This window comes from Tursiops truncatus, chromosome 16 (assembly GCF_011762595.2).
Source record: "Tursiops truncatus isolate mTurTru1 chromosome 16, mTurTru1.mat.Y, whole genome shotgun sequence".
NCBI lineage: Eukaryota > Metazoa > Chordata > Mammalia > Artiodactyla > Delphinidae > Tursiops > Tursiops truncatus.
The window spans coordinates 70,569,103-70,585,728 of NC_047049.1; the positions used below are offsets into that span (position 1 = coordinate 70,569,103).

A 16,626-nucleotide genomic window follows, 5' to 3' on the forward strand; every position below is an offset into this window, starting at 1 on the left:
GATATAGAAGCAGTGGGACTAACCTAAACCAATCCTTCAAAACGTTTGATATTCACAGAATGATTTTAAAATAAAATAATAATCATTTATTGAGTGCTTGCTATGCACTCACCCTGTTAATTACCCTACATGAACTAATTTCATTCTAATAGTAGATTAGTTTATCACCATTTGACAGCTGAGAAAACTGAAGCACACATATGTTAAGATACTTGCCACAGGTAGCACTGCTAGTAAGTGGAGTTGTTGGGATACAGACCAATTAACCAGTCTAGCACACTGAGAAACAGACATGCCTTGCATGGGTGCTAGGTAGAAGACTGGAAGGAAAGGGGCTTTTGGATTGTATGTGTGTAGTTTGTTTGTTTGTTTGCTTTAGGTTTAAGAAACACCTGAGTATGTTGGTAGGCAGGGAACAGGACACCAGTAGAAAAAAAGAACCTGAAGCTTACAGGAAGGGTCATCTTCGCTTCACGTGGTTCCCAGATAGTTGGGAAGATGAGATGTAGGAAAAGGATTGGAGAATTGGTTGATCAGGTATTAATAGGCCTCAGAGACTGCTCCCTGCTGTTTAGAGGCAGTGGAGCAAAGCTCTGTTATGTATCACTGTGTCGCCAGTCTGCATTTCTTCTGGCGAGCTACTCTTAGCCTGATCTTGAACTCAGTGAAGGGATTGTGCTCCAGCAAGGATGTACCTGAGGTATTGCCTAGATAGTTAATTCGATGGATGAATGAACAGACGGACGGATTGATTGATGGAAGATGAATGAACTAATTAACCAAGAGTTACTGGGCATAGACTATTGACCAAATATTTATTAAGCCCTTTCTTAAAGTAGTGATTAACAGCCTAGACTCTGGAGTCAGACTCTCTGAAGGTATTCCCTGCCACTCACAAGCTGTGTGTCTCTGCAAAAGGCATTCATTCTATAGCCCGGTTTCCTCATCTATAAAATGGAGCCAGTAGTGCTTACTTGCATTCGTTTCTTAGGGCTTCCATAACAAGCCATCACAAACTAAGTGGCTTAAAACAATGGAATGTATTCTCAGAATTCCCTGGCAGTCCAGTGGTTAGGACTCGATGCTTCCACTGCTGTGGCCCAGGTTCAGTCCCCGGTTAGGGAACTAAGATCCCGCGAGCTGCACCGGCCACAGCACATAAATAAATAGGGGGCTTCCCTGGTGGTCCAGTGGTTAAGACTTAGCCTTCCAATGCAGTGGGTTCAGGTTCTATCCCTGGTCGGGGAGCTAAGATCCCACGTGCCTTGCAGCCAAAACACCAAAACATTAAACAGAAGCAATATTGTTGCAATATTGTAACTTTAATAAAAACTTTAAAAATGGTCCACATCAAAAACATCTTTAAATAAATAAATAGATAATCAATCTTTCACAGTTCTGGAGGCCAGATGTCCAGAATCAAGGTGTCCTCAGTGCCACACTCCCTCCAAAGGCTCTAGGGGATGATTCTTCCTTGTCTTTTCCAGCTCCTGGTGGTTCCTGGCAGACCTTGTCTCGAGGCAACAATACTCCAGTCTCTTCCTCCATTTTAACATGGTTTCTCTTATGTGTCTGTGTCTCCTCCTCTTTTTTTTTTTTTTTCTGGTACGCAGGCCTCCCACTGCTGTGGCCTCTCACATTGCGGAGCACAGGCTCCGGACGTGCAGGCTCAGCGGCCATGGCTCACGGGCCCAGCTGCTCCGTGGCATGTGGGATCTTCCCGGACCGGGGCACGAACCCGTGTCCCCTGCATCGGCAGGCAGACTCTCAACCACTGCGCCACCAGGGAAGCCCTTAACATGGTTTCTCTTATGTGTCTGTGTCTCCTCCTCTTTTTTTGTAATTGAGATATAATTGCTATGTAGCACTATATTATTTTCAGGTGTACAACATAATGATTCTATATTTGTATATCTTCTCTTGTTATTAGGACATCAGTCATTGGATTTAGGGCCCATTCTAATCCAGTATGACCTCACCTTAAATAATTATGTCTTTAAAGGTCCTATTTCCAAATAAGGTCATGTTCTGTAGTTCTAAGTAGACATGAATTTGGGGGGGGCAGCATGATTCGACCCCACTATACTACTTCATGGAAATATTATAAGGACTAAGTTAATATAAGTACTTATACAATTATTACATATTATATTAAGTGACTAATGATATAATCAAGTGCCAATAATATAATTAAGTTAATCTAACTGCTTGTACTAGTATGTAGCACATAGTCAGAGGTATGAAGTATTAGTTATTCCTGAGGTTGGCACTCAATAAATGCTTATTTTTTTCCAATCACTGCTTTTTGCTGAATAATACCAATATTCAGTACAGGTGAAAATTCTGAGTTAGTAGGTTAATTTATAATGATGTTTGATTCTATCCTTGAAAAACTTTCCTTGAAAAACACACAAGGTTCATATTTCTTTCCTGTCTAGTAAAATTACTAAGTAGACAAGACATCGAAGTGGCGAAAGACACTTTCGTTTTCCAAGTTCTTCCTTCAGATTTTCATCATCTCGGGGGGGGAAATGAAATGATGACCAGCTTACTCATATTCATTTTGTACCAACTAACTCCGTAGGCAATGGTCTCCTCAGTATGACTTTCCATGTGACAGCGCTCAGCCTCTCATGGGACCTAATTTCCTTCCATAGTAATTTGTCTACAATTGGCTTAAAAGAGACATTGTTTGGATAGAATGTTCCAGATTAAAAACAGGCTGTAGCCTGTGTTAAGAGTAACCCCTAGTTACTTGATGGAATGATAGCTAAGAGATGCAACACACTGATATTAAGCCTAATACAAAATACTGTATATATTCTTAACATTAAGGAAATAAACAACAATATATAGGTACTACAGGCAAATCTGAAAAAAGAAAAAAATGAAGACTCCATTATTTATCCTGCCAGTAAAGCAGCACAGTTTGGGAAAGTGTAAGGGTGAGATGAAGGCCAGCGAGTGTTCATTGGTACCACATCTGTTTTGTTCCCCACCATACAGCCAGATGTTGGCATGACTAGTTCAAAATTGATGTTCAACAAATATTTGCGGAAGGAAGATCTTGGTTCTTTGTCTGTGGGCTGTAATAATTGCATTTCCTAAGTTGTCATGTTTCTTCAAGGCAGTCTTCATTTCCCTCTTCCTGCTTTTTCTTTGTATTTTCCTCTTTCTCTCCCTAGACTTCTTCTTTGAAGTACAAGCAGTGGCTGATTATTATTTATTGGTGTATTGGACATGTCTGCACGTAACAGAGGGCCGGGAGAAATGAAGAAAATAAATCTTTGTCCTTTTTCTTCTTCCTAAAGTTCTCAGGTGATAAATTAGCTACCTCAGCGAATTATTTGATACCAGGGTTATTGGCTGAAATAGATATAGGGAGGGTATCCACCAGAGAATTCTTTATCATTAGAGCAGGTGTTCTTAAACCTAAATCTGTGAGCAGGCTTAGCAATCCTGAGCTGTATGAAATAGCGTGGAAGTTGTGTTTGCATATGCATGTTTGATGTGTGTATGCATGTTTGATGTGTGTATGCAGGTTTGATGTGTGTATGCAGATTTGGAGTATGTATGCAAATTTGCTGTGTGTCTGCAGATTTGGTATGTGTATGCATATATGTGCAATTGTTGAAGGAAAGGATTTTTTTTTTTTTTTTTTTTTTTTTTTTTGCTGTACGCGGGCCTCTCACTGTTGTGGCCTCTCCGGTTGCGGAGCACAGGCTCCGGACGCGCAGGCTCAGCGGCCATGGCTCACGGGCCCAGCCGCTCCGCGGCATGTGGGACCTTCCCGGACCGGGGCACGAACCCATGTTCCCTGATCGGCAGGCGGACTCTCAACCACTGCGCCACCAGGGAAGCCCGAAGGAAAGGAATTTATTCGTTAACTTTTGTTAGACTCTAAAGAATCTGAGCTCCAGATAGGTAGGAAGTCACTGAATTAGAAGATTTGGTTTATATTGTCTGTATTTTGGTTTGCTTTAGAATTTCTGGTAGGAAAATTATGAGAAAATGTGGGAGAAAAATGACAGTATATAGCAATGCCAAACATTTTCAGACCTGGAATCAATTCAGGGGCTTTCCTTGAATTCTGACACCTCTTTTTGAACTTCTTTAGCTGCTGTTTTTGTGTACTCAAAGTCAGGGTTTGGGGTGCTTACTTAACTCACAGTTATTATCTTTGGCTGTTGAAATATCCAGGCAGACTCATGTCATTTGTTTTCAGAACAGCATCAGAGCCCTTCTGGGCAAATTCCCTGGTAAGTCACTGAGCGGGCACAAAGAAGATGGTATTTTATGGTACAATGACCCAGCTTTGCACAGCTAATTTATTTCTAACTGAACTTACAAACCAAACAAAAACTAACCTTCTCCAAGTACCAAAGCTGTTTAAAGACTGAATTTTATTTTTCTTTACATTTCTGGAAACTTTGGTTTGTTCTTTGTCTGATTTGAACCAAATCTGTCGTCTTCCTCTTACTGAACTCTCTGCCCTGATTCAATGATCTGCGTGCTTGACTCAAATCCCCATTTTGCTTCAGCAGCACCTACGTGTGTTCCCAGATACCCAACTCATGGCTCAGTTTATGCTCTCTGCTGTTCAGCTTTGTATCATAGTAACTTAAGTAACTGCTGTTGTTGTTGTTAATAAAGCCTCCTGTATTATTCTAGGAAATAATCAGTTATTTCCACATAATTTACTTATTTGTTGATTCATTCATTCACAGAACATTTATAGGCACCTGCTGTGTGCCAGGGATGCTTCCAGCTGTAGAGGAAAGAGAAAGATGGATGTTATACATAGAGTCACTGCCTTGTGCTAGGTCAAGGCATATGGCAATGCAGGCAAGCCAAAGATTTAAGACTTTTAAACCCACAATCTTTCAGCAAGTTGGTTTACCATTTATTTAGAGCAATGGTTCTCAACAGGGGCGGTTTTACCCTTCACCTCGGGAAACTTGGAGACATGAAGACATTTTTGGTTGTCACAAATAGGAGATTCTACCTGGTTGGTAGATGCTGGAAATACTGGTGAACATAGACACTGACCAGGACTGTCCCCATATCAGAGAATTATCTGGATCAAAATGCCAATAGTGCTGAGATTAAGAAGCCCTAATTTAGAAGAAGCAGTACTCCTTCAGAGAGAGGCACACTGCTGTACATGGGGAGGGAGGAGACCCTGAAGACAGTGCCCTTTTTCTTTGAGGTCTTGATCAAGTCAACTCAGCTGAATTGACCCGCACCAGAACCAAAGATCCTTCTGAGGGATGGATCCTTTCCTTCATCTCAGGTACATTTCCAGGGTTCAATTAGTATTCCTGAAAGATTGGCATCTTGGTGACTAACTTTTTTAAGTTGCCTACCCCTTAAATCTGCCTCTGCTTGTTCTTAAAGGGCTTTCAGTTTAGGGAGGAAGAAGGACAGGTATACCAAAAACTATGATACTGGGTGATAAATACCGAGAGGGCTCAATGAAATCAGTGCCTTGGGAACAGTGAGCAATTAAGCTGTGCCTGGTAGTCTGGGAAGCCTTTACAGATGAGGTGGTAAGTGAATGAGAGTTTGAAGGACGTAGTTGGCAAATGGCTGAAAGAAGACACTTTCCTCTTTTAAGCCATACCCTGCATGATTGCATTTATAACCAGTGATGTTTTGGGCGGCCCTTTCAAGAAAATCTGCTTCTGTGTTGTTTTACATGGAGCAAGTTTCCTTTACAAATTGTACAGACTCAACTTTGCAGACTTTCTTCTCATCACCTTCTTTCTATTAAAAATTTCAATAGTAGATGATTTCAGCTGCGTAATTGTAGGTAATAGAGTTTAGCAGTAGTTCAGAGTTGTATGCTTTCAGTGAATGAATTACAGACTTGGCTTTTGTTGTTTTAAAACTGTGTATATATTTCTTTGTTTGAACCTGCTACTGCTTCTGATAAAGTTTTCTGCACGCTGTAGATTTAGCTGGCTTGAAAATATATGGAAAGTATGCTTCACAAACTGTGTAGACATTTATAAATGAATGCTTTTCAGATAGTCTGTGTTCCAACACATGGCTATGTCCTGCAGGAAAATTCAAGAGAACATCATTACCCACAAATTCCTGTTAAACTAGTGTGACATTAAATGTATTCGTGAAGCTATTAATTGAAAAGTTGGAGAGGTACAAAAGAATGGAGTAGATGTTAAATTTCTTTTTTTTTAAATTATATGAGTTTCAGGTGTAGCCTTATAGTTCAACATCTGTATAATTAAATTTCTGATTAAAGAGAACAGTGAGGTTTATAATAATGTAACTACCAGAAAGTTACAGGATTTTTCTTAACTTTCATGAAATTGTATGTGGATTTAACGTACCTACACATCATGGAAATTTTCTCTTTCGGTTCAGAATCAGTTATGACATCACAGAAGGGGTAACTTTGTACACTTGAAACTAACTTTGGAAGAATTTGTACTTTTCCTGGTGACTTTATGAAGACCTTTTATTAGTGTTTTCATGTTAGAAATAAAATAGTTCAATTGAAAAAAATCTCAGTTTTACTTTCTTTTTAGTTTGGACAATAATTCTGGGTAGTTAGCAACATGCATATTAGTTTCCTTTTTTCATCAACATGTTTTTTCTTTTTTATTCAGTCGGATGCCAATGCAAGTTACTTAAGAGCAGCTCGAGCCGGACACTTAGAAAAGGCCCTTGACTACATAAAAAATGGAGTCGACATCAACATTTGCAATCAGGTTAGTTGTGGTGATTGTTGTTGTTATTTAAGTTTTTATTTTATTTATTTATTTTTTAACATCTTTATTGGAGTATAATTGCTTTACAATGGTTATTTAAGTTTTTAGATAAAATTTTAAAAATCCAGACTTCAAACTCCTTAAATCTTTCGTTAGATATTACCAAGACTTTCTCTTTTTTGTCAGTGTTTTCTATTAAATGTCTCCAGCTTGAATTATCAAGTTATTCTCTGCTTTGTTAGAGAAGCATTCAGAAATGTAGATATGTATCCTTTAGTAACTAATTCCTAAAATTTAGTACGTAATGACATCAGAACAACCTATCTAATTGCCATGAGTACTTTTATTCCTAATTCAAGTTCCTACACTAAACACATACAAGTGGTTGTTGGTGGGAGCCCTTCAGAGTTCTTGGTTGACTGTTCACTCTTCTGTTTTCAACCTGCTGAGTAAAGCTTTCCCTTCACTTCAGAATGGGTTGAATGCTCTCCATCTTGCTTCCAAAGAAGGCCATGTAGAAGTTGTTTCTGAGCTGCTACAGAGAGAAGCCAACGTGGATGCAGCTACAAAGGTCAGTATGACACATTTTGTGCTTTTTATATCAATTGCCCAATTCAGTGAGAATTCAGCCCTCGCTAAGAATTGGGGCACGCTTCTCATGAGATACCTGTCAACCTTGTTCTCTTTGGGGAACTTATAGAGGGATTTGATATTTTGTAAAATGTTGAAAGTAGAGAGAAAGATGGGTGAGCTCATGTATCTTGCCTTTTGTTTTACAGAAAGGAAACACAGCGTTGCATATAGCATCTTTGGCAGGGCAAGCAGAGGTGGTAAAGGTCTTGGTTACAAATGGAGCCAATGTCAATGCCCAATCCCAGGTAAGCCTACGGCTCTACTGCCAAGAAATGTTGTTATAATGATTCACAAACAATGTTTTGGGTCAGGTGCTTGCTTGGTTTATATATCTTCTAAGAATATAATACTTAAGAGCTATATCCCATGAAGAACCAGATTATTCTGGATTATTCAATTTCATATATATCCTCATTTGCAGTACTCTTTGTGTGAGACGTAGAGGTTTTTAAAAGGCATCCATCTGTAAAACTGGTGTGTGTGGCTAGTAGTCACAGACACACATGATTAGAGGACCTCTGTAATGTAGAGACTTATTCTGTTTTATGATGTTAGCTCAGATCCAGTCTCAGTATTTACTCACAGACAAAGGAAATGAGGAGGCCTATAAAAGAGGAAATACCCTTAGAAGTTCAGAATATATCGGTGCTTTATCTAGTTAAAAAAGGGAAGACACTAGTTAATTCCTGTTTACTAACTCAGGCATCATCGTTGTTCCCTGAAACAGATTAAAAAGAAAAAAACAAGCAGAAGAAACTTTAAAATCCCCAAAGTTTAAAATTTCCAGATTGTTCGTAATGAATATACACTGATAATTCATTCAGAAGATCCTCCTACAAGCTCTCAGAATCTTCCATGAAGTTCTAAGGAAAATACCAATAGATTATCATTTGGCAGACTTTGAGTATAAAAAAATTAAGTTCACTTTATTGTTCTAAAAATATAGGTCCTTATTATCCAAATTATTCATTACTATTCATGTCCCCACAGATGTGAGCTTGTGTAGAAGAGCAAACACCATCATAACATACAAATATCCACTTAGGACCTGACCATTTTTTTTAAATTTTTTTGAAGTATAGTTGATTTACAGTGTTTTAATTTCTGCTGTGCAGCAAAGTGATTCAGTTATATATATATATATATATATATATATATATATATGTGTGTGTGTGTGTGTGTGTATATATATATATATACACACACACACACACACACATTCTTTTTCACATTCTTTTCCATTATGGTTTATCAAGAGTATTGATCACACTAAGTGAAGTAAGTCAGAAGGAGAGAGACAAACACCATATGATGTCACTTATATGCGGAATCTAAAATACGACACAAATGAACCTGTCTACGAAACAGACTGGGTCTAAAATACTGAGTCTAAAAACAGACTGAGTCTGTTTTGTAGATAGGTTCATTTGTGTCGTATTTTAGATTCCGCATATAAGTGACATCATATGGTGTTTGTCTCTCTCTTTCTGACTTACTTCACTTAGTGTGATCATCTCTAAGGACCTGACCGTTGTTAAAACTGGTCCCTACTCAAACATTCCTTCCAGCTGAAGGCTGACATCTATCCTGGTTCGTCAGTATCTACCCCAGGGTATTAGATTTTGAACCAATTGACTGTAGAACAAAGCTGCAAGTTTTGCAAAAGATGTAGGATTTCATGAAGTCAGGGAGAGTGATGCTGGAGGACTGCTGTGGTGTCGTGACTTTCTGGCAGTAGCTGCCCAGACTGTGTGAAGAATTTGGATGATTTCCTGACAGTGTTTCAAACTCGAATGATTTGAAAATCAAAAGATTAAATGAAGAAAAAAAATTAGGTGAGGGCTTTGGTTCCCAAGTAGTTTTTGCAAAAGGACTATCTTTTTGCTTATGCTCTGAAAATAAAAAGTGAAGGATGTCAAGCCGACATATAATTTTGTTGCAAGAACATCATACATTTTTTCCCCCAACATCATAGTTGGTTTAGTCTTCATTCACTCTGAGAACCTGTACATGAATGCAGTTGTAACCTACCTTTTGTTAAATCATATGAAGTCATTTTTACAAAGTCTGTTTTTCTCTTTCAAGATGAAGTCTCAATCTAACTTTTTTCATTATTTACTGCGGCCTTTTGATCTCCACTTTAAATGCACTTGATTTCCTCAATCTTTTCCAGTACTGATTATGTTTGGATAACAGGAGCCTCTTACATTTTATGGGTCCACAGAATTGTAGTGATTCTCTCCCTTGTTACTCCCACTGTAGCGATGAAAGCTCTGATGCCATTGAATAACAGTGTCGTGGAAAAGAAACGGCACTGTACTTCCAACCACATGATTTCTTGTATAATTGGTCTAACCTCTAGTTCCCTATGGTTGGACATTTGTTACATGGTCTATGCCACCTGTGCTGATTCCCTTTGATAGCTCACTTACAGTAATAAGGCTTTTCCAGAAAGGAGTGATATAAAGTTGAATATTGACAAGTATGGTACTTGAAGAGAAATACAGACCAGCTGACCACAAGAGGAGCACTGTGGTTTTCAACCAATTATTTTTAAATGCCCCTGTAATTTTTTACTTAGAAAATAGCTAGCGTTAAGCTCTGAGATAGTGGGAAAACTCTTTAGTCCATTTTCATTTTCCTATTTTCCCCCCAAGGGAGGGAAAAATTAACCTTCCCTTCTTTTAAACATTATGCACATTCATGACTAATGTTCAGAGGAGGCATGGTTTTAAACCTTCTCTGAAATGTCTGGGAGAAGCTGTAGTCGAAATAAAATCCTAACCATATTTGATTTCAATGTATACACATCCTCTCCTGATGATGAAGTGTGGAAGGAGAACGTGGGCTGTGAAATTCTCTGTTCCTTGCAGCTGTGCTTGGAATACCCAGCCACCCACTTGATAGAAAACCTGCCCCCCTTTCCCCTGGACATCTGCCCCCAGAAGCTTTCTGAACTGCATCGTTCTGTGGACAGAATAAGTAATGAGATCACCATGCAGCAGAATGGAGTTTCAAAGATAATTCCTGGTAGCAACTTTTCAAAAGGAACTTTAAAGAACAGCAAGCAATAATGCCATGAAATGCCATGAAATTCCATTTGGTGGCAGAACATAAAACATCCCAGGAATGTTATTATTCGAGAAAGTGTATCCCTATCTAAGTGAAATTTTACCCTATAGACAATATTTAATAGCCAACAAGAAACAGCATAAAGAGAGCCCCTCACCTTCCTTAAGTATAAAAATTCTCCTTGAAAATAAAAATGGCATGGGACAGTATCAAGTTCTGATGAACTGAGGCTCTATACACAAGGAATTTGTGGATATTCTCGTAATAATTTTTGTCATTGCCTTGATCTTAGGTCTTAATAAGTTAGTTAACTCTTTCTTATATTACTTAACATTCCAGGAATCATTTAGACCTACCCTAAGAAAGAAATTGGGTTAGATAACTAAATTGTGATTTTAAAGAACTCTACTACGATTCCTAACTTCTTAACTCTACTAAGTTCTTAATACTTTATACGAAGGACAACAATGATTAACAGTGTTTGCTCTTGAAAAATCTCAAACTGCCGTGTCAAATGACATCCCTTACGCTTTTCTCCTTCTCTGTCTTTATTCCATAATATAAGGTACCAACTATGTTTATAAAGAAGCAAAGTCTATTTCATATGATATTTTAACTATCAAAGTATTCTAAATTGACAGGTTTTCACAGTGGTTTTACAAAGACAAGACCCTTTAATTAAACCAATGCTTCCTTTGTCTTTCTGGGTTTTTTTTTTTTTTTTTTTTTTTTTTTTTTGCGGTACGCGGGCCTCTCCCTGTTGTGGCCTCTCCCGTTGCGGAGCACAGGGTCCCGACGCGCAGGCTCAGCGGCCATGGCTCACGGCCCTAGCCGTTCCGCGGCATGTGGGATCCTTCCGGACCGGGACACGAACCCGTGTCCCCTGCATCGGCAGGCGGACTCTCAACCACTGCACCACCAGGGAAGCCCCTTTCTGGGTTTTTTAATGTTTCCTATGGGTGGGGGGCGGTCAGGTCCTGATGAAGTCAGACAATGGGTGTGGTCCAGATAGAGCCTTTCTGACCTTTAAACTAATAGCACACCTGTGATGTAAACAGCCTTCACAAACATTAGTACCATATGTAAATCAGTACAAATATATCACGATGCCCTTGACATTTTAATTAATAACAGCACTTTATGATATACAAAGGCTTGGTTGGAGGAAACTAGGATGGATAAAATTGCATGGATGAAATTTAAGCCCTTATTTATATTGTTTCCTTTCATTTTTATTTTATTTTATTTTATTTTAGTGGGTATTAGGTAGCATGCCTCAGTACGGTCTATAAAACTATAAGTCTGCAACTTTGCATACTTATGATAACTCCACAATACTTACAATACTTACAATAACAGCATAATCAGAGCAGAAGGTACTGAAGATATTGGATAAAATCAGACATCAAAAAGCATACTCAGTCTTGAGCCTTTTGAGAATTCAGTGTATTGTTGCTACAGAAAAGCAAATGTAAATTGGGCCACCCATATGTTCCTTTTTGGTCAGCTCTTTGTTTTGGAAATTTCCTAAGTTAGGAAATTAATATAAAACCAGTGATGTACTTTTTTCTCTTAGGAGAAAAATCACATTCTTTCTGAAATATTACCATCTTCCCAATCCAGGTACTATTTCATGAAAAATCATTACAGCTCTAGGTCATCCACACTGGATTACTTGTGCCTTAACCCTCTTTGTACTAGAGAGTAATGGTAATATTTTTATTCACTCTTTCAAAAAGATGCTTATAATTATCTTCCTAGAACCATAACTAGTGTGTATGTGTTCTCACGCCTTGTTGATCCTTTCCCAATAAACAAAATTTGTATTAATTCGTGTTAGTTTCTATTGCTTTAATCCAAATAACTTCAGCAATTTGGAATTATATGAGGAACCCATAGAATAGAAGGCTAAAGAAGCTTTCAGAAAGCTTTGGAAACTAGGTAGTCGGAGTGAGAGAACCTCATCAGAAGCTAAAGGGTAAGGTTGCCCTTTGATACAGTCCCTACAGGCCATTCGAGGGGGGGGAGGGGAGATTTGGTAGAAAAGAGAATTGAGAAGGACATAGAATAGACGTGGAAGAGCAAGCAGAGCCGTGCTGCACGTGCGTCCACCCTGTGGTTGAAGAAGGGCAGGCCAGTTTACTTCAAAGTCCAACCAAGACAAGTCCTACCTACACATCCCTGAAGATGTCGTTCCTCTAAAGAAAACAGAAACAATACTGCCAAAGGAAGGGACCAAAATAAACACACACACACACACACTCAAACACCCAGTGTAAAATTGAAATTTCCATTATGGAGCCCTCACCAAAACCATTTTGTCAGTATGGTCAGCAGAAGTAGAATGAGACCGTTCAAAGCCATATACTGGATGATTCCATTTGCATGAAATTTTTACTACAGACCAATCCATCGAGATGGAAGGCAGATGAGTGGTTGCCAGAGGACATGAGGAGGGGCAAATGAGGAATGAATACTAATGGTCCAGGGTTCCTTTATGAGGTGATGGAATGTTCTGGAGTTAGATGGTGGGGATGGTTGCCCAACTTTGTGAACAGACTTAAAAAAACACTAAATTTTACACTTTGAAAGAGTGAGTTTTTTGGTGTGTGAATTATATGTCCATAAAAATATATAAAAATGAAACAATATGAAAGAATGTGACCATTCAGAAAATGACCAGCTTTCGGGTAATAGCGGTGCAATGGCAAGCACTCAAAAAACAAGAAGAAAAGCTGTTGTGGGAACTATTCACTACAGAGCCCCATCTTGCTGTGACCCGTGTCTACGTATTATTTCTGAGAAATTCCAGTTGTACACATTTCACTCTCTGCCATTGTGGAAAGGGCGCACGGAGTGATCTGAAAGTTGTATTTCTTAAGAACCACTCTTTGGAAGCTCTAGGTCTGTAAGAACAGCATCTCCTAAACCTCAGTGCCTAGTTTGGGGTTTCCTTCAGGGGTCATGAAATGTTTGCTTGGTTCTGGCAGGTTTCCTCCAGAACAGGGCAGGTACACTGGGCTAGAAACCAGGCGTTTGTAGGTGAACCAGCGTTTCTTAGGTAACTTGAACTACAGCAGACCTCTGCCCTGAAGTCGAGGATTCACTGACATATATTATCTACTTGATATTTATGTCCGAGAGAATGACATCCATTGTGGAATTTTTCCTTAAGAACTTTACTCCTAAAATCTGAATCTTCCATCTGGAAATTTTGGGTGATGTGGAAAGATATATACTCAGTTCATAAAGTGATAAAAATCCGTGCTGGTTTTCACCTTTCTTTTCTTTTTAATATTTTTAATATTTTTCCCTTTTTTTGGTTAAGAGATATTTAAATCAGCCAAGGATTAAACAATCTTTCATTTTGGTCAGATAAGAAAATGAGAAAATAGCAGTATGATAAAGGGTATCCTAAACAGCTTTCAGGTTCTTTCATAGCTCTGGGAAGAGTGACAGAGATGAAACCCACGCAGACACACACACACACACGCACACACACGCACACACACACGCGCGCACACACACACACACACACACACACACACACACACACACACTGGGTTGCAGTTTTTCCAGGTTTTGTGTTTAAAATTGATAAAATCTTTCATAACAGAACAAAGCAGCAGTGAACTTAGTGATGTTACTAGGTAAATAATTTAAAAGGAAGAAGCTTGACTACTGTGTCATATTCCACTGCCTCTAATTTGGTGTCTCTAATCTTGAACTTGGTAACCAAATAACCTAGTTTATTACATTTATGTGTAAAATAGAATAAGTAGAATAGAGGAACTCTCTGACGAATAAAGTATATATGCTATGGTAGATTTGTTATGTGATAATACTTTTATCAAGAATATTTTTAACTTACTTCCTAATTCTGAGGTAGAAGCCAAAAAAGTGAGGTTACCAGAGGCTGAATTACGTTCTTCATCATATAGTAATTAATACTTACAGTAATTAACCTAAACCTTTTGAATCACAAAGTTTTGAGTAATGTTTGGTAACATTTAATTTAGAATGTATTTACATTTATTCTTTGAGATTGCATAATGTAAACAACAAAATTTCCAGATCATTCCGTTAAATAGGACTGAATTCTGAAAATCATATTCAAAGAGAATTTATTATAGTTTGAAAAATACCTGTTTTGGTGTATATATCTTACAATAAGTTTTTTAAAATATTACAGTATTTCATAGATGTGAAATACATTGTTTTAGAGAACAAACATACATGCAACATATTTGTACTAAGAAGCTTAAGATGGATGTATTCATTTGCTTCCAAGTTCCTTGGCAGTTGGGCACATTTCAGACAAAGATGCACAAGAGAATATATAACATGTATGTATTCTGAGCACGTCTTTGCAAAAAATGCAAGGAAGGATACTTATAAAGAGTAGACTACTAATAGAATTCGACTTTAAAGTTGAAGATATACCTTTTTCAAATTGCTGTTCTTTCCTTTCTTCTAAGTCACCCCGTCTGGGGTAAGTTTGAAGCTGTAGAAAATTAATATAAATTCTTTCCAAAGTAGGAGCTATTTCAGGTGTTTAAGTTTATGTAAAAGTATTACATATTTTATTTAAGATACATAATTATTGCTTGGGATAAAAAAAGATTCATTGAGACGATGACCAAATGTATTTTTATGCATATTCTCATGGCATCTAGTAAAATCCTTTACTCATGGTAAACACTCAGTAAGTAGTTGATGGTTAAATGAAGGTACATATTTATCTAAAGTGGATATATTGGTATGAATTATACTTAGACAAGTAGCAATGAACCACACTCAAACTATGAATTAGGAAGTATAATTGTGAATTATACATTCTGCTTAAATCATGGTGCTTAGGTGTTCTAATAAATATGAATATATTAAAGTATTATTAGAATTATTACGTGTGAGATTTCCTGGAATATATAATATCATCAGTACAGTGGAAAGATAGATTTGCTTAAAAAAGCCACAAACATTTTAATTCTTATTTTGCAGAATGGTTTCACACCATTGTATATGGCGGCCCAGGAGAACCACCTGGAAGTTGTCAAGTTTCTCCTTGACAATGGTGCAAGCCAGAGCCTGGCCACGGAGGTAAGACACTTTGGTTCTTTCCATGGGTAAGTTCACGTGTTTATAGGGCATTTTATCAACCTGAAGCTATAAATTGAGAATTTGTCTCACTGGTATGTCATTGCAGTTGTATATTAACGTGTGGGCTCGCAAGGTTTTATGAAATATATTAGAAAACTCTAGTCTTTCAAGAATCTTCCATTGCAGAGATACCCTCTCTGCTCTTAAATGCCTGGCTCTACCCTATAACTGAGCTGTTTAGTTACTATTTACATATTTGCTTGAGGACACTTATCTGCTTCTTAACAATTTTCCCTCAAAAGCAGCCACTGTTTTGAAATATTTTTGTGATAAAACATAAGTTTTAAATCTGGTTCTTTCCAAGTTTAAGCTAGCATAATTATAATGATTGGATTTATATATTTCTAAAGTAAACTAATTAAACTCACACTTCTAAACAAAACTAGTACACATTTTTAAATACTAGATAAAAGTGGTATTTAAAAAAAAACGTTTGCAGTCAGGAATAGAGGAGTTATTTAAAAATAAAAAGTTATTTAAGTCACTGGTACTGTTTTAGGTAATACAGTTTATTTTTTAAACTAATCTGGATGGAAGATTGTAATCCCTTGTAAAGTGTATCACTAGAAATCTGTTGCTAATAATAAAGGACCAACGTTTGGGTATTCTTTATTTTTAACAAAACAATGAATTAGAACAGATGTAGGGTTATCCTTGTCATAATACCACTCCTCTGACTTTCATTCTGAAGTATTTCCTGAATGGCACAAGAAAGATGACAATACAGGGATTGCATATAACCTCACCGTTTTTTTGAGATTATGCCTTCAGGGAAACCACTAAGTAAATGAAGAGGCAGTTCACACTAAAAGAAATACAAATGACTATAAATGTTTAAAATACCTCACCCTCCCTCATAGTCAAAGAAGTATTAATTTATTAACCAGATAAAGAATGAGATCCAGTCTTTTGCCCATGGGATGAGGAAGAAATTCAAGGGGTAGAAAAAATTGGAAGTTAACTACCTTATTGGTGAAGTTGACAATTGGTTGCAACGCTTTTGCAGAAGCAGTAACTATCAAAATTA

General features: G+C 37.7%; 1 protein-coding gene across 2 annotated transcripts in view; it reads left to right on the forward strand.

Moving 5' to 3' along the window:
- ANK3 (ankyrin 3) overlaps positions 1–16,626 on the forward strand; it is a 331,394-nt gene that overhangs the window by 101,470 nt on the left and 213,298 nt on the right. For both annotated transcript variants that reach the window (XM_019935870.3, XM_019935867.3), the window contains exons 2-5: positions 6,633–6,734; positions 7,207–7,305; positions 7,514–7,612; positions 15,441–15,539. In XM_019935870.3, the coding sequence (XP_019791429.2) occupies positions 6,633–6,734; positions 7,207–7,305; positions 7,514–7,612; positions 15,441–15,539 (399 nt within the window). The remainder of the gene's footprint in view (positions 1–6,632; positions 6,735–7,206; positions 7,306–7,513; positions 7,613–15,440; positions 15,540–16,626) is intronic.